The 23,717-nt window shown below is 38.3% G+C and overlaps 1 protein-coding gene across 1 annotated transcript; it reads left to right on the forward strand.

Annotated features, from left to right (window-relative positions):
• Nucleotides 1–332: 332 nt before the first annotated feature.
• LOC118491646 lies at nucleotides 333–857 on the forward strand. The gene is made up of 2 exons (XM_035989572.1): nucleotides 333–507; nucleotides 586–857. The coding sequence occupies exons 1-2, from the start codon at nucleotides 343–345 to the stop codon at nucleotides 772–774; spliced, it is 354 nt and encodes a 117-aa protein (XP_035845465.1). The 5' UTR covers nucleotides 333–342; the 3' UTR covers nucleotides 775–857.
• The last annotated feature ends 22,860 nt before the right edge of the window (nucleotides 858–23,717 follow it).

The raw sequence follows: 23,717 nt of genomic DNA on the forward strand, positions 1-23,717 counted from the left end.
TTGGCCGACGGCCTAATTGACTGGTTACGCGAACATGCTGCCTACGGGCTTATCTGGAGGGCGTCGCCGACGGTCTGGACCCCGTCGGCGAGGGGCTCTCCTTTGTGAATCCTCCATTTTTCGCTCCCGACTCTCCCGGTTGATCCATGACGCATTCTGGTGCTTCGGTTTGCGACCCGGTGATCCGTAACGCTCCCGAAAAGCTCCTTAAACTTCATTAAACCTGCAAAACACAAATCTAATTAAAAGTAGGCTATTCAAGATTAAAAGTCGAATAAAAACATCAACTTAAACATCAACGAACACCGGTTTTCAACCACGCATCAGAAACATTCAGTCAACATGTCGTCGTCTTCTACCTCTGCTCTAATTCGAAAACCTAAAGTCTTCAAGGTCGATTTGGATGGAAATGTGTACTGTCATCACGACGTTGTTGCTGTTCTTCGAGTAGCTGGTCTTAAAAGTGAAAGACATGGTGAAGAATTTTACGGCTGTTCTCACTGGCCTGTAAGTTGAATTTGCATATCAATTTGGTGTTTAGGAGATATTCCATTGCAATATCCTTATAGTTGTTGTGTTTTGTAGAGAGGGGATTGCAAATTCTTCCTCTGGAAAGAAGATGTTGATAAGATGTTCGTTGAACGTTCATACGGCACCTCAACTCAAGTGACGTTTAAAGACCTGAAGATAAAGAACCTTGAATTACACAATATGTTGTTAATAGAAGAAAACAAGAACTTGAAAGCAATGAGATTTGCACAAAGACGAAGTTGAAGAAACCATATGTGCTAACCTTTGTAATTGCAATTGCCATATTGTTGTATTTGTGGAATTAGTATTTATTGATAATGAACTGTTGTGGTATTTAGTGCTTGTAACAATTTGTGCCCACTTGTTATTAAATGAAGTGTTTTGTTACTTTGACTCAACTGGACATCTAAGTTCATGTACATGTTGACCATACTTGCAAGTGACTGAAACTGCATATGAAGCCAAAATGGCCACTGTTTGAACCAAAATTCACAAACTGTGTAAAGCAAAAGTGGCCAAAGTTTGACCAATTTTGCAGTCAAACTGTAACTAGGTGCAGAATTGGCCAAAGTTTGACCAAACTACAGTCAAACTGTAAGTACGTGCATAATTGGCCAAAATATGAACCAAAGTGCAACTGCACTTGTAAGTGACTCAAACTGCATAATTAGGTGCAAAAGTGGCCAAAGTTTGACCAATTTTGCAGTCAAACTGTAACTAGGTGCAGAATTGGCCAAAGTTTAACCAAACTACAGTCAAACTGTAACTAGGTGCATAATTGGCCAAAATATGAACCAAAGTGCAACTGCACTTGCAAGTGACTGAAACTGCATAACTAGGTGCAAAATTGGCCAAAGTTTGACCAATTTGCAGTCAAACTGTAACTAGGTGCATAGTTGGCCAAATTTTGAACCAAAGTGCAAGTGCACTTGTAGAAACAGCAGACCAAACTGTAAGTTGAATCAAAATTGGCCAAAGTGCAGAATCACTAAACCAAACAACAGAATCACCAAACCAACCAGTAGAATCACCAAACCAAATAGCAGAATCACCAAACGAAACTGCAGACTGACCAAAACATACCAAACAGAAAGCATGGTCATTAATTTTTGAGTTAACCTATTAAAGTGAACACAATGACCATAATGGAATATGTACACCAATATGTGAATCAATCAACAACATAAAAAGTCAAACAACACTGAAAAGTCAAACAACACAGAAAAAGTCAAACAATATAGAAAAGTCATAGATTGACTACTTAACTAGTCCCACATTACTAGAAGGTGTTTTTAGACAAAATATTAGAGTCATACATAACATTGCCTACTTAAATAAGTCATACATAGACGTGCCTTGCACAGTTTCTATGCTCTGCATAGGGCCACATCATTGAAACAGCATTTAACAGACCCTGCCAAAGCATTTAAACATAAGTAATGAATAACTAAATAACTGATTTAAGAAGACAGAATTGAGTAACAACCTTTTGCTGGTCAGAAATCAATGTCCATGAAAGCCCAGCATCATTTACTTCCAAACATAGCAGTAGCTCATGCATGAACCATTCCCAACTGTCATTGTTTTCTCCTCCAACAGAAATACGCCAATTCTTGGGTTTGGTGGGTTATTACAAACGGTTCATCAAAGACTTCTCAAAGATTGCACAGCCACTTACACTACTGACACAGAAAGGTGTTACTTATCGTTGGGGTAGTACACAGGAAACAGCTTTCCAACACTTAAAGGATAGATTATGCAGCGCACCTATTCTTTCATTGCCAGAGGGCACAGACGATTTTGTGGTCTACTACGACGCGTCGATTCAGGTTCTTGGTTGTGTATTGATGCAAAGGGATAAAGTCATTGCTTACGCCTCGCGCCAACTTAAAGTTCACGAGCGGAACTACACTACACATGATTTAGAGCTGGGAGCGGTTGTTTTCGCGCTCAAGATATGGCGACACTACCTGTACGGTACCAAGTGCACTATCTACGCCGATCACAGGAGTCTCGAGCATATCTTCAAGCAGAAGGAATTGAACATGCGACAGCGTCGATGGGTCGAGCTACTTAACGATTATGAATGCGCCATCAAGTACCATCCAGGCAAGGCCAATGTTGTGGCTGACGCTCTCAGTCGAAAAGATACTGCACGTAGGCGTGTACGGGCGTTGCAACTCACTATTCAGTCTAGTCTTCCTGCACAGATACGAGAGGCTCAGGTAGAAGCATTGAAACCGAAAAACATCAGGGCTGAAGCCTTACGCGGCTCAAGGTAACGTCTAGAACAAAAGGAAGACGGCGCCTATTATGTAACGGGGCGTATTTGGGTCCCACTTTATGGCAACTTACGCGAACTGGTAATGGACGAAGCACATAAGTCCCGCTACTCGGTACATCCAGGTTCGGATAAAATGTACCACGATCTCAGAACTACGTATTGGTGGCCTAGCATGAAGGCCCACATAGTGACTTACGTGGGCAAGTGTTCGACCTGTGCGAGGGTTAAGACAGAATATTAGAAACCAACAGGCCTACTTCAGCAACCAAAGATACCACAATGGAAATGGGAAGAAATTTCCATGGATTTTGTTACTGGCCTACCTCGATCCCAGCATGGGAACGATACTATTTGGGTGATCGTGGATCGACTCACAAAGTTTGCGCATTTCTTGGCCATCAAAGAAACGAATAAGTTCTCTACTTTAGCAGACGTATACTTGAAAGAAGTTGTCTCGAGGCACAGAGTGCCAACCTCCATTATTTCGGATCGTGATGCACGATTTACTTCAGAACTGTGGCAAGCTATGCACAAATCTTTTGGCTCTCGATTAGACATGAGCACAGCTTATCACCCTCAGACGGATGGGAAGTCTGAGCGCACTATCCAGACTCTAGAAGACATGCTTCGGGCATGTGTTATCGATTTCCGCAACAGCTGGGAAAAACATCTCCCGTTAGTGGAGTTTTCATATAATAACAGTTACCACACCAGCATTCAAGCCGCTCCATACGAGGCATTGTACGGACGTAAATGCCGGTCACCTCTCTGTTGGGCAGAGGTGGGCGATAGCCAGATCACAGGTCCAGAGCTTGTAGTTGATGCTACTGAACGAATTGCTCAGATACGACAACGAATGGTGGCAGCACGTGACCGTCAGAAAAGCTACACCGATAAGCGCAGGAAACCACTCGAGTTCCAGGTTGGGGATCGAGTGCTACTCAAAGTCTCGCCCTAGAAGGGTGTAGTTCGTTTTGGCAAACGAGGCAAACTCAATCCGCGATATGTCGGACCGTTCGAAATCATTGAAAGAATAGGCAAAGTGGCCTACAGACTGAACCTACCAGCAGAACTCGGTGCAGTTCACAACGTTTTCCACGTGTCGAATCTAAAGAAGTGTCTGTCAGATGAGACCCTCATAGTTCCTATGAAGGAACTCACTATTGACGAACAGTTACATTTCATCGAGGAACCTGTTGAAATCACGGACCAGGATGTTAAGGTCCTCAAGAACACCAGAATACCACTTGTTCGAGTTCGTTGGAACTCCCGTCGTGGCCCAGAGTTTACCTGGGAACGAGAAGATCAAATGGAACTCAAATATCCCCAGTTGTTCGTAAACAATGCAACCACTACTGAGGCTGAAGCTACTACAGAATTTCGGGACAAAATTCCAAATCAACGGGGGGATGATGTGACACCCCAGGAAAACCAGTAAACGATACAACACAACTAGCTTCCTCAGTAACCGCATGCTAAATTTCGGGACGAAATTTCTTTCAAGTTGGGGATAATGTGACAACTCGAGCTTCCAAGATTCTACTTTCGCATTTATTGCACGTTGACTGTCTGGTTGTTTGCTTAATTGACCTGTTTGCTTTGTAACTATACACGCTGTGTTATGACAAACGTATTATGATTATTACATGTTTATGTGCTTGGTGATATAATGTGGAACTTGTTGAAAGACTTAACTATTGAACCATGATATGGCCCGACGAAACAGAGTTGTTTCGTCATGAACATATCCGACGAAACAGAATTGTTTCGCCATAACCTTTAGCAACGAAACAGGGGCTCGATTCGTCACAAGCATCTCCACGAAACAAGTTGTTTCGCCGAGCCCAGATTCGCCGAAGCCCAGTTCGGGCCCAACACGTTAGTTCGAGTATTAAAACGTGAACCAACCTCAGTTTTACATCTTTTAACAAAAATCAGAAACCCTAGAGTTCCTTTTCTCTGTGACGGCAATCTTGTGTTCCCGAAGCCCCGAATCGATCTCGCTAACATCCCGTTCATCGCGGTTAGTGTTTTACTCTTGCATGATTATTTGATTTGTATCAGTGTTAATTGTTTTGCTTGAAATCATTAGGGTTGATGCTATATAACGTTTGTATTCATGATTTTTGCTTGATAAATTGACCTTGCTTGAAGAGATTCTATCGGTTACAATTTTCGTATAACGAGTTGGATTGTTGGTTGATGATGATCAGAATAGGATATGGATAATGTTGATCATGTGATTGTAATTCTCATGCAATGGTTAAATCATATACTTGATTGTCTAAAAATTGACCCATGATTATGTTATGATTAGTAAGATATGAATATTGTGATGTCTGAATGATTACCGTATGATTTCTGATGATGATAATTGATAATAGAGTGTAACGGCTGATCGATGATTAGGGTTCTATGAAATTTCTGTAACTGATATGTATGTGATGTAACTGATGTTTTGACGAAACACCGGACGACGAAACACATATGGTGAAACGAATGTGTTTCGCCGAAACCAATCCTGACGAAACAAACCCGACGAAAGAGAAGTGTTTCACCAAGACCTTCACGACGAAACAAACGGGACGAAACAAAAGTGTTTCATCGAAGGGTTACACGGCGAAACATGGGTATTTCGCCGGTTGGGTAATTTTGCACAGTAACCTAATTTAACTCTGTTAAGTGTTAACTGGATTAAATAACTGCTGTTAAACGTTTAGCATGACTTGTATGAGCTTGTATACATGCTTTGTGTTATTCATGGATGCTGAATTATCACCACTATGATTGGATATGCAAACGTGGGCTTAGTAAATATAAACTGATTGTGAATGCGTGTATACTCTAGGACTTGATTGATTAACTGTGAGCCCATATCTTAGCATACCGAGCAAACCAAGGTGAGTTCACACTCTTACCAAGGCATGGGATTCCCAGGGTAGGGAATGGGATGGAATGGTTATTTGTATTTACATTGTTATTGGGAATTACGAATCATGCTAGACTAGTGATACAACTACTACTCTTCGCACACATGCCTGGAATGGCCGCGATACTATTACTAAACTTCGCACACATGCCTGGAATGGCCGCGATACTGATACTAAACTTCGCACACATGCCTGGAGGGCCGCGATACATATATAACTAGTCTACAATACATGGGAAACCCCCACTAATCTTCGCAAACATGCCTGGAGGGCCGCGATGTAATTATAAACGATATATGGGTTACTAAACAAGCAAACACTTTACGAAATGAACACTATTACTAAACAACCCACTGTGAACTCGCTCAGCTAGTTGTTGACTCTCTGTTGCATGCCTTGCAGGTTGTTAAGTACACTTGGAGCTTGCACTGGGAGGCGCGGTCATTGTGGACAAGGATCGTGAATGCTTTGTTAAACGTTTATGACATTACATACTTATACTTCTGTTGGGTTTACTTTTATGCTTCCGCTAAACGTTGATATTATACTTATGTTTTGAACACCTTTCATATTGGTTTGGTTGAATTACATTTATATATATATTGTTCAATATGATTGGTGGCTTGATCCTGGTCAGTCACGCCTCCAAGCGGTGATACTCTGCGAGTGGATTTTGGGGGTGTGACAGTGATGGTTTTTCACACTTTTAATCATGTAACACTTTTTCCCTGTGTGCATTGAACAAAATAGATAGAAAGGACACCCTGCTACACACTTGATTACTACACGACCTTCTTGTTTGCTATCACTCTTTGCTATGAAAAGATTCCTGCCATTAGACACTGCATATCTTCTAACTACCTCCATAAAGGAATCCCTTGACGCAAACCTTGTCCCAACTTTCCAAACAAACTTCTTCCAGTTAGTTTGTGCACTTACACTAGGAGCAGTTTCCCTAAACTTTTTACCTCAAACATCATCTTCTTCACTATCACCTGGTGTGGCAATATCACCATCTGATTCTTCATAACTACTGTATCCCTCTACATGTGCACAACCTGCATCATTAGATTCATGCAAATTACCTTCTTCTTCATTATGTTTAATACACTCTTCAAGTATCTTCTTTGTGGCTGCTTCTTCATCCTTGGTAGCTTGTTTAATTCCATCTTGTGATTGTTTCCATTCAAAATTTTCTCTGTCTGAATCTAAGCCAACCAATTCTTCCAAAACCTCATCCTCATCAGAATAACAATCCTCATCATCATCACAACTGGACTCTTCATTGTAATCACTGTCTTCACTGTCTTGTTCTAAATCAACTTCTTTATCACTATGTTGACCAAAGACTTCTTCCTGTACAACCTCTTTTACTGATTCTTTCACAACCTCTTTAAGATTTGTTTCCTTATCTATATCAAATGCCCATGAAGCCTCGTGTACTGGTTCTTCAACAACCTGTTTAACACCTGATGTACTTCCAGATCTAGGGACTTCAGGAGTTGTAAAACATTTACCAGATGCCCTACCCACTTTCACGTGTACTACTTTTTTTCTGGGCTTGGGTACTAGTTTTTTGGGTTGGGCTTGTCGTTTAATGGCTGGGAACTAGACTTAGGTTTAATGGGCTGGGTACTGGACTGGCAACTAGACTGGGCCTGTGGTTTACTGGGTTGGGAACAGTGGTGGGTCTTATGTTCAGAAATAATTGGGCTATGTTGAACAAAGACTTCAATGAACGATTCACTCCAATTTTTAGCCTTCATTGCAAGTTCCAACACATCTTTATCATCATGAAACAGTTTAAAATCATCATTATCCGCATCCATCCCATACATATAAAAATCCCTACTTTCATACTCGTTGGTTTCCATTGCATAATCAACTAGCTCAAAGTATGCGGTATGATCAAAATCCATTTGGATTAACTTACAATTACCATCAATATACTGAGGTTGATCAAAAGAGAAATCAAGACAACCACCGTACCAAAGCATAACATCTATATGCTCCATAAGTTAAATCAGTGTGTAAAATCACAATGCAATCAACCCTAACATAAACCTTACCTCTTGGGAGTCTTAATTTTGCCTGCAATCGTCGATGATGAAGGAACTAGGGTTTGATCGCCAACATCGAAGTGAACTGGTGAACTGGGTTTTGATGAAAAGCAACTTATTAGAGAGGGAAAGGGGGTATTTATTGAGGCTCTGTCCACATGTGCTTCCAAGTCATCATTTAAATGCCATGTAGGATTAAAATACTAACTCAGTTAGTGTTTTTTTAACGAATGGGTGACAGTGACACCAACTTGTCGAGTAGAGGGTGGTGGGAGCCAACTTGAAAGTTGAGCGTGATATTGGCCAATTTTACATAGTTGAGGGTGATACAGTCCATTTCCCCTTTTTTTAAATATGATATAAGGGCTAAAAAGTGGTTCATAATTATATAATGGGTCTCATTTTTTTTGTATCATTTGAACCTCCCTCGATATACCAAATCTTTCTGTGTTTTGCATTTATAACTATAATAAAATGCATTATACATATTGTATCTATGGCAGATCAGGTTATTAGCGGTACGACGACTATAAACGTCCTTAACTTCTCCATAGTTTAGAGGCAATGTTTATTTTCCTTGATCTCTATTTTGTAAAATTTTAAAATTCGAGTCAACACACTTTATTTTGCACGCACCTTCACTAGCTTGCAGCGGAGCTCTACTAAAGGGACGACTCTCGAGTTCAAGAGGTAGAATTGTTCGATCAACAATTTAGTGGTAGTGGTCAGTGACTTTCTATAAAATATGCTTTTAATAAGCATTTGTATTGTTTTATGTAATAGTAACTAAAATTATGAAAAACATAACGGCATTTTATGAAATTAAGTTTTTAATAAAACCTGTTACAATACAAGCTAATGTATTACATAGCAAAAAAACAATCTTCATCATAGAATACATGTTAACATGGTGTTTGGATTTGTGTTTTGAGATATTTGGGGTTTTCTTTCTTTTCATCAAAAACATTTTTTTATTCTATCCTTTTGTCTTAGCTAAACTCCAGTTATCTGCATCAGCAGGATAGCGGGATGTTGTTTGTGCACGGTGGTGGTGAGGGTATGGTTAATGTGATTTTTTTGGGCCCGTGTCGACTTTAAATTTGATGACCAAACTTCATCGGGAACACATACATGTTCTTTAGTGCTAGAAGAATTTTTAAACACAGCTTCCAACAACAAAGCCAAAAACTTCGTGCGTAAAAAAACTAAAAAACCCGCAGCAACGCGCGGGTATTCCCACTATAAAAAATAAAAAAGTCTATTAAAAAATCATACAAATATCGGGATCCTCTAATGCGTCGACCCAAGCTGAGGCTAACGCATACTTGCATGCTTCTTTTCGCCCGAGTCTCAGTTGTATCTTTCTTTTTATGTGACGCCCGTTTGTCCCGTTTGGTTTGGTTCGGTGGTGTCTCCGTTTGTGTCTCCAGCTCCTCATCTGGTTGTCTCTCTAGGACAAAGTCGGGCTCGCTTGGTGACGAGCCAAAACCTTGTGATGAGTCGTAACCTCCCATGTTGAAGTTCGGATTCCAACTGTAATAATTTGGGTCCCATGTGAGGGGTTGGTTCAAGAGGTTCATAAAAACAGTTTGGTTGTGATTATACTCGACAAACCTGGTTTCATAAGAAGGTAGGTAGATTTGTAATTTTATGTTCAAAAAACACTTTTTACGAAAAACACTTTTGGAGCTAAATAAGCAGACCAAATTTGTTTTTCGTAAAAAGTGCTTATTAGTTTATAACTTTTTCAAAAAGAGTTTTTTTTAGAAGTGTTTTGATTAGCTTTTGTGATGAAGAAAGTAAAATGTCCAAAAAGTAAAAAGGTTTCCATGTTTGATTGCTATTTTAAGTGGTGTGGGTGGATTTATAATTTTCTGTTCAAAAAGTCAACAGCTATTTAGGTTTTTATGGGTTTTGGAAAACAATTTTTCTCCCTTTTCAAAATAAAAAAAAAACTTTTACCAATACCAGACATTTTTTAGCTGATTGGTTTTTTTTTAAATCGAATAAGTCAATGTGTCATTTTCAAACTCAATTCCAAAGTATAAATGAAAAGCATCCTTTTCTGTTAAAAAAAAAGTAAATTGCCAAAATCGTTCATAAGGTTTGGACATGTTTTTCCGTTTCATCTAAAACAACTTTTTTTGTACCATAGAATCCTTCACTTTTGAGATTTTTGTCATTTTCACTCAAATGTCTAATTTAGCTTATTTTTTCTTTGCAAATATTTGGATGAAAAAGGCAAAAGGTTACAAACCTCAGGGACGACTTTGGCAAAAAATATTTAAACGTTTAGATGAAAATAACAAGTTGAGTAAACTGCCGAAATGGTCCCTGAGGTTTGATCACTTTTGTCACTTTAGCCCAAAACTCAAACCTTTTGAATCTGGGTCCCTGTGGTTTCAATCTTATTGCCATTTTTATCCAAAATCAAAATTTAGTCAGATTTTTCATTTAAAATCCAGTTTTTTTGTCTTTTTCCTCTCTTTTAATGAAGGCCAAATGGTCTTTTAATGTTTTATTATAACAAATTAAGAAAATCTAACCATTTTGCCTTTTAATTAAAAGAGAGGAAAAAGATAAAAAAGTTGGATGTTAACTGAAAAATCTGACCAGATTTTATTTTTAGATGAAAATGGCAACAAAATTGAAACCATAGGGACCCAGATTCAAAAGGTTTGAGTTTTGGACTAAAGTGACAAAAGTGACCAAAACTCAGGGACCATTTTGGCAGTTTACTCTAACAAGTTAGCCCAAAAGTGAAGGACAACATGCTACAAAAAAGTTCTTTTGAATGAAACTGGCAAACGTGGCCAAACCTATGGACGATTTTGGCAATTTACTTAAAAAAAAACGGAATCGTCATTTATGAGTTAATAATGAATTTAATTGCCTTAAATATGAAAGATTAAAAGTAACCCATGATGATCATTGAATAATACTTTAATTTACCACTTCGGTTTCTATTACTAGTTACCACCGAATCGTTCGGTTTCCGTTGGTCTTGCATGTTGTAACCCCTATAAGTATTCATTTCCATAAACAAAAGCAACACACCTTAAATCATTCGATCATAATACCCTAATCGAAGTTATCAATGACTTTGCGCTCGTTAGTAGCTTCACATGTGAAGCGAGAAAGACCAGAGATCAATGTGAAGGTGATGAGTCAACTGGACGAACTGGATCAGTATTTTAGAGTGAGGTGCGATGAGCCGCTACAACAACTTATGATCAGGTGGTCTGTTCGGGCCAACATCGAGGACTATCGTACATGTCGATTCCTTTATGATGGAAAGAGGGTTACTGATAGGCAGACGCCAAATGAAGTTGGAATGGAGGATGGTGATTCTATCGATGCTTTTACTGAACTCATGGGTGCTTGATTCTTGATTAAGTTGAATGTTTATGTTGTTAAGAACGTTAATTTTGCTCACAAAGTTTCGTAAGTGAGAGTTATAAAATATCATAGGAGTTGCCAATCTACTCTATTTTATATAATATGTCAGTTACAATGATTTGAATTTTATGAGAACATGTGTAGTGCTTAAGCCTCTTAACTTTTATAGATGTAGGGTTATATGATACGTGAGAAATGTGTAAGAAAGAGGGATTATATAATTTGAGTGTGCAGTGGGGTTATACTCTCTTCAATTATATATTATGTATATGTGTGTGATAGAGAAACCAATGGTAGCGCCGCTATGCATATTACGGCCATGTTCCATAACCTCCCATAACGCCGGCTGGGGTGATGTTCCAGCCTCCGGACGTTATGGGGCGTTATAGCCCAATATAGTACTTGTATAACCCCTCATTACACAAGGCGTAAGTGAAAATGTGCTTTGAAATAGATTATTTGATTATTACATAATCATACTAGCTTATAGACCCATGTATTACATGGATTTGATGATAGAAAATAAAAGGCCTTTAGATGACCGTGGAGTTAATCGAGTTCTTCGGAAAAATTGTGTTTCCCATCTATATAAACTTGAATGATTTTTTTAAATAAATATGTTATTGTTGAGATTGGTTGTGTTCAAGGAAGATAATCGTTATAAATTTTGAATTATATTTTATATGCCTTCTTGTATCAGACATAATCAGTGGCGGACCCAGAAAATTTTTCATGGAGGTGCGGAATATTTTCAAAGATTTTATGCCCCTAGGGGTATAAAAATATCAGTTTATAGCGGGCCGGGTCGGATCATGTAAGACAAAAGAACATCAAACTAAAATTTATAAATCATCAAAAACACGTCAAACATCATTACAAATTACAAACGTATTTAAAATTGTGCCCTGCACATTTTTTTTTTGAAATATATCCAAAATATCATCTAAAGATACTAAATACGCCAAAAGTTCATTACATTCTTACTCATTGTTCCTAACACATATAATTTGCTCCATAAGTTCATAAAACAACATTAAACACTTAAACAAAATAAACAATCATGTTCAACCATAGCCCATAACTTTCAATTATATTTTTAAACATTCAAGCCCTAATATTAAATGTTGATTACTTGTAACTAGGTAGAGGATCCTGTAAAAAGTGCTCAAAGTGTGAGAAGTGTATTATAACACTATATAACACCATATAAACACCGTATAACAATATGTAACACCATATAATACCATATAACACTTTGTAACACTATATATCATTATATAACAAATATAACACTATAGGTTGTCTGATAGCATGTATATGATAGATGTATAGTGTTATATTTGTTATATAATGATATATAGTGTTACATAGTGTTATATGGTATTATATGGTATTACATATTGTTATACGGTGTTTATATGGTGTTATATAGTATTATATATAGTGTTATAATACACTTCTCACACTTTAGGCCCTTTTTACACTATCCTTACCCACTTGTAACTAATCATTAAACAAACAAAGCTATAAATAAAACAATAAAATCATTTAACTACAAGTCTAGAACAACAAAAAAAAAATCAAAAAAATATTAAAAGATTAAACCCTTACACATTTATATTTTCTCCTAATCATCATATAAAACAAAATAAATAAATAAACCATACTAGTTCTATATTGGAATTCTGACGTAATGTGGGCCGGTCCAATCGGAATTTTGGTTTTTCCGGTAAAAAAAGTCACCAGGTCGTGAGCAGTGACGTCAAGTCGCTGGGAGTTTTTTTGGGGGCGGCATTTGGAAATGGAATGTGTGGATGGGTTTGGTTTCTTTTATTTAGTTCAAATTTCTTTAAGTTCCGTTTAGGCTTGTGTTAATAAAAATTGATTGTAGATTGGGCTTTAATTGTATTAAATAATTAAGTGAATAAGTGGTTAATAATTATTTTTTTTCTAAGTGAGGCGGTTGAAAATTTTCAAGGGGTGCGGGTGAAAAATTCCAAGGGGTGCGGTCGGAATTTCCGACAAAAAATAACACTAAAAATATTTTTTTCATGGGGTGCGCCCGCCCACCCTTAAGCCAAGGTGGGTACGCCCCTGGACATAATAAATATAAATTTTGATATGATACATATAACCCTAATATGAACTATACATACAAAATTAAAAAATATATAACATTGTTTATTTTAAATAATAGGTTAAAGAATTTTATTCCAAAACTAATATTTTCTTATTTTGGGAAATGTTATCAAAGTAGATGGAATGGAATTTGTTCATGATCTAAGCACGTATATATATATTTTAAACGTATATATACTTTTTATATATTTTTTTACAATATGTATTGTATAAATTTTGATAAATTTGGTTTTTTATTAAAATAGAGATAAGTAGATAACTAATACTAATTATTAATAATATCAAAGTGATATAATTATATACCTATACAAAAAGCAACTTAACGTTGCATTTAACGGAAAAGTGTATGGATAACCGCTCACATGTTGCATTTAACAGGAAGACTGTATGGATAACCGCTCATAGCCTCACGTGCTTCAACGTGCAACCCTATCCATATGCAACCGTCATCTCTGTTAAAATACATACAGTGATTTTGCATGAATAAAAGATGACGACGGAGCCAATAAGCTAGTGGTGGAGTGGTAAGGGAGAGACCTTGTGTTCCAAGTGACTCAAGTTCAATTCCTGCCCCTAGCATTTAGTTTCTGCGGCACCTGGTGATGATGGGAGACTAGGCGAGTAGGCGGCGATCGCTAGTTCGATCCTTGAACTGAGCGGGTTTTACCTCACCGCACTGTCGTGCCTTCGGGCGAGTGTTCACGGGCTTCAGCCCTAGGTGAGGGTTTTCCCCGGTTCAGAAGGCGAGTGTATCCTGATGTGTTGAATTTCGCCAGTAGCCCATTTGGAGGATTCGTTGGCCGTTAAAAAAAAAAGACGACGACGGAATGCGAAAAGTCACAACAGTTAAAAACAAACACATCGGTATGTTAAAAAAAGTAATGAACCGGCATGAATGCGTCGAGATTTTCATAACCTTCTCTGACGAAAACCTATAAGAACCCATGAACAATCTCCCTAACTTCCAATTCTTTAACTACCGCGTGATTGCGGTCTCATTCCAAACCACAAAACCACCATCACTATGTGTCTAATAAGATCTTCCGTATTGCCGGCAAGAACCATCTCATACCTCCGGTTAGCATTCGAGATCGTAAGATCAACCATGAAGATCTCAAAACCTCATACACCGAATCCGAAGATAACGTAATCCGTACGATGATGAGGATGGCATAATCAGCACGATGATGATCGTAGCCGATTCGAACAACGACAGTTACGTTTGGTATGAAAAATCGAGGGCGTGTTGAAGAATGCTGTTGCCGGTAACATCGGCGTGTTGGAGGTGGTGTGTAAGGCAATGGATGGAAACGGTGACGAAAAGGTAGATGTTAGAGGTTGATGATGATGAGAATTAAGCGATGATCAGGCTAGGTGGATGATGGTGATTATCGTAGATTACTTTTGATGGGTTTTTAAAGATACTTGCGGTTTGATTATACATCGCGTTGGATTTTTAAACCGTCGTAAAGTACAGTATCGGCCCCAGATTACGCGTTTCCAGATCTTTTACGCATCAGAGAGTGAAGTATTGCATCGCATAGTTTAGATACATAACGAGATCTCTATGTAGAAACCTCACATGGCGGAGAACGCCAAGAAGTGGATGAAGACAACGACGCCACTTGGACTAAGAGACACAACTCTACTGTAACGCTTGTCCTGTATAAGCCTTTTTCTTCATATCAATAAAATTTATATTTATTTTAGCATTATCAAATCGAAGTCACTTTATATTGCATTCGTGTGTCCCTGTAAGTTCAAACTTTATGTTATTTTCTTCAATGTAGACGTGTTTATGGATCAATAATGTCCTTTGAAAAAAATGATCTAAACACTGAAATTTACATAATAAGACTAATTAAGGCTATGGGGTATGGGGCTTGGGTTGGGGCGTGAGTTGGGGCAAAACGCCCAAGCCATCACCCCGGGGGCTTGGGTTAGGGCTTGAGTTTGGGCGTGGCCCCTTTTGGCGTGGGTTTGAAGCCGGGCGTGGGGCGGCTAGCAAGGTGACATGGCGGGCTCTCAATGGCCATGTGTCAACTCATGCCCCAAACGCAAGCCCCACCATACCCTATAGGCGTGGGTTTTTTTTCCCATTCCACGTGTCAACCAATGCCCAACCCAAGCCCCACCATACCCTACAGTCTAAAATGTGAAGAATTATAATTATCACAGTAGGCGTTATATTTTCATATATGAATTCCTCTTTATATGTATATATATTTTTTTTCCATATATAAATGGTCTGAGAATCTGAAAAACAAAGAATGAATTCTACTTCATTCCAACGATTTAAAATTTTAAATTGACTCATCTAAATTTGATGTATACATACCATTGTAGACTTACGCATCTTCATTAATATGCCGATTAATCTTCATCTCCCACTCTGTTAATTTATTAATTTCCTTAGTCACTTGATACATTTTGTATAATTGTGTTTACGTGCTGAATTGATACTCAACAATTGCGTTTAGTGCAGAATCAATACTTAACAATTGCGTATTTTCAACACGTTGATTGTGATTACGTTTGCTTACATAAATCTTTTGTTTCCGTTATTAGGTTTGCATAAGTTATGATTCGAGATTCCGTGATTTACTGATTTCCTTCCTTGAATCTCTTTTCTTTAGCATAGCTATTAATTTATGTAATCATTATTTTACAAATTATGATGTTTCATACCGTACTTGAACGATTAAAAGGCGAGTCTCATATTAAGTGTTTCAATTCCAACTTACACCAGATGCTAATTGGTTTCTGGTATAACAAATGAGAAATGATAATCAGCATCCCGCCGCAACGCGCGGGTGAACATTTACTCGTTATATATATAATCCAATCATTTAATATATATATATATATATATATATATATATATATATCTACTAGGTTATCACCCGTGAATACTCACGGGTTGGATATTTAAATTTTATTAATCACAAATGTTTATATAACATCTCAAGTGACCTCCATGCTACCATTTTTTTAATTTTGCATCTTCCATCACATGTTAAAAGTTTGACCCTTTATAAATAAATGAGTCGATATATAACATGTCAGATTGGTAAAACAAAATATTACCTATTACCAATGAAGTCTAGTCTCTCAATTAGCATACTAACTATTACCATGTAACTTCAACTCTCCTACTTAAAAACACATTAAAAATCTATAAACCACCTATTTATATAAAGATACCAACGAAAATCAATAAACCACCTATTTATATAAAGATATCAGTTTTATGTTTAAACATATAATTATTTCAAGACTATTATATTGTTTTAAATTTTCACTAAAGTTTGGTGGAACTATTTCCTACTAATCACATTCCACATAAAAGTCTGGGTAAACGATTATTTCCATTTAGATAGGAATTATCACATTCTACATAAAAGTCTGGGTAAATGATTAATTCCATTTATAGAGGAATTATCACCCGCGAACTTTGCGGGTTGGACCATTTAAATTTTATCAAACACAACTGTATATACATTTTTAAAAAAGATATTGGATTTAAATAACCTGAACTTTCATCAATTGGTCGATAACACTCTCAACTTTCGATTTGTACCACACCACTCTCAACTTTTAACTTATTAGCTGATAGCACTCCAAACTAACCTAGTTTGCTGACATCAACTACCACGTCACCAAACCAGTGCCACGTCAACAAAAAACGTCTTCTTTATTTTTCTTTATAATAGATAGATTATCACCAATGAATACTCACAGATTCAGATATTTAAAATTTGTTAAACACAACTGTATATATAATTTAAAAGACGGTGATGTGCACAAAACGCAACATATAAATTACATCAATTGTGGCATAAAACTAACCCTTTTTAGTATTAATGTTGGAAAAAGTGTGTTTTTGTCTTCCTTTTGTATTTTCAGGATTAAATGAGCTCAAATGAACAAAAGAAGCAAAAAGGCAGCTAAATCTAACATAAATACAATAAAAGGAACAAACGTGGCATGCCCGACCTCCCCGATAGCATCTTCCCAAGCAAAACAAGAGAGCAGAAGGCTGAACACGCCCCGTGCTCATTAAGCACGGGGGCGTGCCTAAGTGTCAGCAGAAAAGACAAAGTTGTAGAAGCTTCTATCGCCCATCACGGGGTCGTGCTCAGCGGACACGGGACCGTGGTCAACTCTAAGATTCGCAGAATCTATGGAAATCTTGATAGTACAGATACGCTTCTGCACACGGGGTCGTGCTCAGCGGACACGGGCGCGTGGTCAACTCATGCAGACAAACTGCATTTAATGAATGAAGAGAAGGAGGATGGACACGGGGCCGTGCCCGAGCTGTTGTTCAGGTTATAAATAGGGGTGCTTGGCTCATTTGCAAACCATCCCTTGGCACACCACCTCTCTCACACTTCACCCACCCACCACCACCATCACAACACCATCATCCACCACCACCATCATCCATCATCCATCATAGAGTGTGTGAGTCGTCTCGGGGTCCAAGATTGATCGTAAGAATTCTTGACAATCAAAGGACATGTTTGCCTAAGTTTCTTACATCACTTGGTGAAGACAAGTGTTTAGTGTAATACTTTCTATTTTTAATCTTTTCGCACTTTTTATTTGGTTATGTATTAATGACTTTAATAACTAGTTTCTTATGTTGAAGGTGATTCTTCCTTATCGTTTGTCCGTGGTGTCTTGACATTATTTTACTATCTATATAAAATAAAAGATTTTCACCATTCATATCTCCACGGTCTATATGGAGATATGTTGGCTACCTGGTCAGGGGTTAAGGGAACAGTTTGGCAAGAGTCTTTCCATTGTTCAATGTAAAGGTCCTGCAAAGGACCTGGGTCAAATTTAGTAGGACCTCCTTCAATACCCACCGGTATTGGATGGCGGGGGTCCAAAATCTTTGATCCCCTCATAAGTAAACTATTATTAAAACTTTAACCCGACTACTTAGGACTGTATCCCTGCTGACTCAGACTACTTAGCCGAGGGTAACGTCATCTTCAAAAGAGGGGCCTACCACATTGTGCATTAATAACTTAATTAATTATCTTTCAATAATCCGACCCTTTAGGATTGTATCCTTGCTGACTCAAACTACTGGGTTGAGGGTAACATCACCTTCAAAAGAGGGGCCTACTACAATAACTAAGATAATCTCTTAAAAGGTGCAAAAGTGCGGAAATAATCAAAGGTTACACTACACACGAGTCGGATCCAAGTGATTCATCTTGTCTATCTGTTTTTATTTTTATTTTATTTTTCAGCATTTTAGTTAGTTTTCTTTTTCTAGTTTAAAAAACCTTTTTTTCTTACTTTTGATTTGATTAGACGTTGAGGATAAATCGGTACTAAAAGCTCTTGTGTCCTTGGACGACCTCGGTATCTTACCAACACTATACTACGTCCACGATGGGTGCACTTGCCCATATGTGTGTTTAGTCTTAGTAAATATCGTGTTTTATAAATTTAAAACTTGGCTAAAAAGTGTAAAAGGACTTAAAATATATATCAAAAAATATAACACCACGCACACGTCAACGGATAATGTTTGAAAAAAAAAATCAAAAAATGTGTAGGAATTTTATTTACATCAAAAAAGAAGAATCGTCAATCAACGTTGACCGCCTTCCAAACCGCAATCCATTATGTCAATACTGTTATCCGCCATCTCAGCAATGACCGCCAATCAACATTAACATCCTTCCAAACCACCATCCATTATGTCGATACCACGATCCGTTATCTCAGCATCGACCTGTTGAGGCTCAGAAAAGGTCAAAGCCAAAATTTGTTCAAATTGAGTGAAGTCAACGGATAGTGGTGTTTCAATGCACATTAGGACTTATTATAGTTGAGAGTGAAAGAGATATTGCCACATGGCATTTTATGGAATTTATTATAGTTGAGTTAGCATAAGAAATTGCCACATGGCATTTAGGGGAATTCTTTATTAGAATTAGATAAAAAATAATTAAATTTTGAGTGTATGGAGGTAGTAATATGACATTATTATTTTATGGCGAGATAATCATTTGATCAAAAATTACTTTTAAGAAATAGAGTAAATCACAAGTTTTGTCCTAATTGTTTACACTCTTTTGCAAGTGTTGTCCCTTGACGTAAAAGTTGACAAGTTATGTCTTTAATGTCTTAAAATCTTGCATCATATGCCCTTTGATTCTAACCCAGTTAATTTCTAACGTTAAACTAAGTCATGCGCTATTTGATGTGTGTAAAATGCAACATATAAATTACATCAAATGAGGCATAAAACTAACCCTTTTTAAGTACTAATGTTGGAAAAATTGTGTTTGTCTTCCTTTTGTATTTTCATGATTAAATGAGCTCAAATTAACAAAAGAAGCAAAAAGACAGCTAAATCTAACATAAATACAAGAAAAGGAACAAAAGTGGACTGTCCGACCCCTCGACAACATCCTCCCAAGCAAAACAAGGAAGACAGAAGGCTAAACACGCCCCGTGATCAGCGAGTACGGGGCCGTGCCCAAGAAGCAGCAGAAAAGACAAACCTGTAGAAGCTTTTATTGCTCACCACGGGGCCGTGCCCAGTGAACACGGGGGCGTGCCCAAAGTACTGCAGGCGCATTAATTCTAATTGCGAATTACAATTAATGAAGAGAGATAGTGTCAGACAGGCACGGGGCCGTGCCCAGCGGACACGGGGCCGTGCCCAGGCCTCTGTTCAGCCTATAAATAGGAGTGCTTGGATTCATTGCAACCCATCCCTTGGCACACCACCTCTCTCACACTTCATCCACCACCCACCACCATCACAACACCATCATCCACCACCATCATCCATTGTCCATCATAGAGTGTGTGAGTCGTCTCGGGATCCAAGATTGATCGTAAGAGTTCTTGACAATCAAGGCCATGTTTGCCTAAGTCTCTTACATCACTTGGTGAAGACAAGTGTTTAGTATAATACTTTTTATTTTTAATCTTTTGCACTTCTTAATTGGTTTTGTATAATGACTTTAATAACTAGTTGCTTATGTTGAAGGTGATTCTTCCTTATCGTTTGTCCGTGGTGTCTTGGCATTATTTTACTGTCTATATAAAATAAAAGATTTTCACCATTTATATCTCCACGGTCTATATGGAGGTATGTTGGCTACCTGGTCGGGGGTTAAGGGAACGGTTTGGTAAGGGTCTTGCCCTTGTTCAGCGTTTAGAGGTCCTGCAAGGGACCTGGGTCAAATTTAGTAGGACCTTCTTCAATACCCAAAGGTATTGGATGGCGGGGGTCCAAACTCTTTGATCCCCTCATAAGTTAACTACTACTAATACTATAACCCGGCTATTTAGGACTGTATCCCTGCTGACTCAGACTACTTAGTCGAGGGTAACGTCACCTCCAAAAGAGGGGCCTACCATAATTTGCATTAATAACTTAATTAATTATCTTTCAATAATCCGACCCTTTAGGATTGTATCCTTAATGACTCAAACTACTGGGTTGAGGGTAACGTCGCCTTCAAAAGAGGGGCCCACTACAATAACTAAGATAATCTCTTAAACAAGTGCAAAAGTGCAAAAATAATCAAAGGTTATACTAACACACGAGTCGGATCCAAGTGATTCATCTTGTCTATTTGTCTTTATTTTTATTTTATTTTTCAGCATTTAGTTAGTTTTATTTTCTTAATTTAAAAATATTTTTCTAACATTTTGATTTGATTAAACGTTGAGGATAAACCGGTACTAAAAGCTCTTGTGTCCTTGGACGACCTTGGTATCTTACCAACACTATACTACGTCCACGATAGGTGCACTTGCCCATATGTGTGTTTAGTGTTAGTAAATATCGTGTTTTATAAATTTAAAACTTGGCTAAAAAGTGTAAAAAGGGCTTAAAATATATATATCTAAAATATATTACACTACACACGTATCAAGTTTTTGGCGCTGCTGCCGAGTACACAAGGATTTTAAGAAAGTTAAGAATCAACGGCCTAATCATTTTTTTGTTTTCTTTTATTTTTTTTAGGATTTTCTTAGTTTTTCAGCTTCTGCAAAGCTCAGCACGGGTCGTGCCTGCTGAACACACCCCCATGCTCAATCATTGGAACTGGCAATCTTGTTTTAAGTCAGACAGTAAGCTGAACATGGGGCCGTGCTCACTCAACACGCCCTCGTGCCCAAGATTCAGTTACTGAAAACAGAACCGTTAGATCCCGGCGGTTGGTAATTTCTGACACAAACATGAGTGATGGTAATTCTTTTTACTTTCGGCACTCTTATGATACGTGTTGTCAATTATGTGGAGGCAAACATAAAGAATTAGAATGTTACTTTCTAAATTATGAGCCCCACTATATAGACCCACCGTCTCCCTATAACCTTAAGAGGGGCGAAAGTAAAAACAATCACTATCTCTCCCTCGAATGCGCCCAACCAGATATTCTAGGAGAAATGCTCCTTGACGAGTTATTTCAACTAGAAAATCTAGTCCTAAATTGGTTAAAAGAGCTTAGGAAGGATTTCATTGATCCATCCCAAGACAATGACCAAGAAGAAATGTTGGGGTCGCATGAAAACAACCTCGTTGTTCCCAATCCTACCTTCGTAACTAGCAAAGACATGGGCGATAGTCATCCCTGTGCCGATTGTGCCGTGAAGGACTCTCCATCGACTTCATTCGGTGCATACATAGACCTGAGCGATTCGGCATACACCTTCTTTAACGAGAGCCCGGAAAAGGGTTGGACTTGTCCACCTAAAATAAAAATAGGAATCACCCTCACCGACAACCTCTTGGGTTCTCGTCTTAGTCTAGGGCAATTAAGGTATCTTAGGCACTTTGGGTTTGTTCCATCCAGTAAGGAACCGCCCGATCCGTATAGATTCCTTAGAAATAGACGAACTTCATAATCAGCCCCTCGACACGGGGCCGTGTCCAGCCAACACGCCCCGTGTCCACCAAAAGATTCCCTTCTGACTTTTACGTCAGAATACGAACAAACTATGTCAGGATTCTATCTGCACACGGGGCCGTGTCCAGCCGACACGGGGCCGTGTCCAGCACGCTGTCGTTTTCTATAAATGAAGCCAAGAATTCTGCACATTTGGACCATCTAGGGACAGAGATTTGAAGGAATCTTCTCTCAACTATCTTAGGTATGTTCTAAAAAAAGTTTCCAACAACCCTCTTGTCCTTTCCTCTTTTATCCATTTCCTCTTCTTCATCTTTCTCCAAAAACCTCCATTAAAGTTTGAGAATTCAAGCTTTATGGCAAGAAATATTGAATTTTGTTCAAGGAATTTTGTTAAAAATAAGTTGTATAACATTGTTTTAAGTTACTATTGATCAAAAAGGCTTCACAAGTTAGAAAAAATAACTTAAAACTTCAAGATTCCTTGTTTCAAAATTCTGCAGAAAGGTGAACACGGGGCCGTGCTCATTGAGCACGGGGCCGTGTCCAAGATACTGTTTCATTAAATAAGTTGTTTTCGGTTTATTTTCACAGAATGTCAAGTGAAAACAGTGAAAAATCGTCAGTGCATTCAAGAAACAGTAGAAGTGGAAGAAGGCCTTCCATTGAAGCTACCCTTGTACACTACGTCATGGCACTACGGGAAGCAATCGATGAGATGACTTCGGTATAGGAGGTCCAAATAGACCGTATAAATTATCTTACGGTGGGGCTGGAAAATAGTTTTCAAGAAATTAACCTCTTGCACCAGAGGTTAAATATTCTTGTAACACCTCCCATGGAACTCATCCTCCCTCAAAAGGATTGGAACCTAGCGCTCGGAGTCAATAACCCTACCGGATGGGATGATATTCCAGCAGAACCTCCCCTTGGAGATCTGCAAGAAGTCCCGGTGGAAGTCACACCTCCTCAAACTGATGCCAATGAGCCATCCTTTCTCCTCCCAAGGGAGATAGAGGAATGGCTCGCCGACATATGAGGGGTCCCTAACCGGAGGAAGGAGTTCTATGAAGCCTCATTCAACCGAGACTACTATCTTCTCGGAAATTTTGCTAATTAAAATAACTTTTAGGCTAGGGGCTCCTTGGGTTAAAACTTCTTGTGCTTACTTATCTAACTACTAGTATTTTAGGACTATGTAATTCTCTATGGATTTAATGAAATGATGGTTTTAAGTTTTGAATGATGTTGAAATAAATAAAACACACTCATGGTGGTCAAGGATGACAAGGGAAACGAGAAACATAACCCCATGCACGAAAACAGGGCATCCGACAACAATTTCTCCATTACAGTAAGTTCAGCACGGGCCGTGCCCAGCCAACACGGCCCCGTGCTGAACATCCTACAGACAAATGCCCAGTTCAGGTAACTGGACACGGGCCGTGTTCACCGAACACGCCCCCATGTC

The sequence above is a fragment of the Helianthus annuus genome, chromosome 4, assembly GCF_002127325.2.
Source record: "Helianthus annuus cultivar XRQ/B chromosome 4, HanXRQr2.0-SUNRISE, whole genome shotgun sequence".
Taxonomy (NCBI): domain Eukaryota; kingdom Viridiplantae; phylum Streptophyta; class Magnoliopsida; order Asterales; family Asteraceae; genus Helianthus; species Helianthus annuus.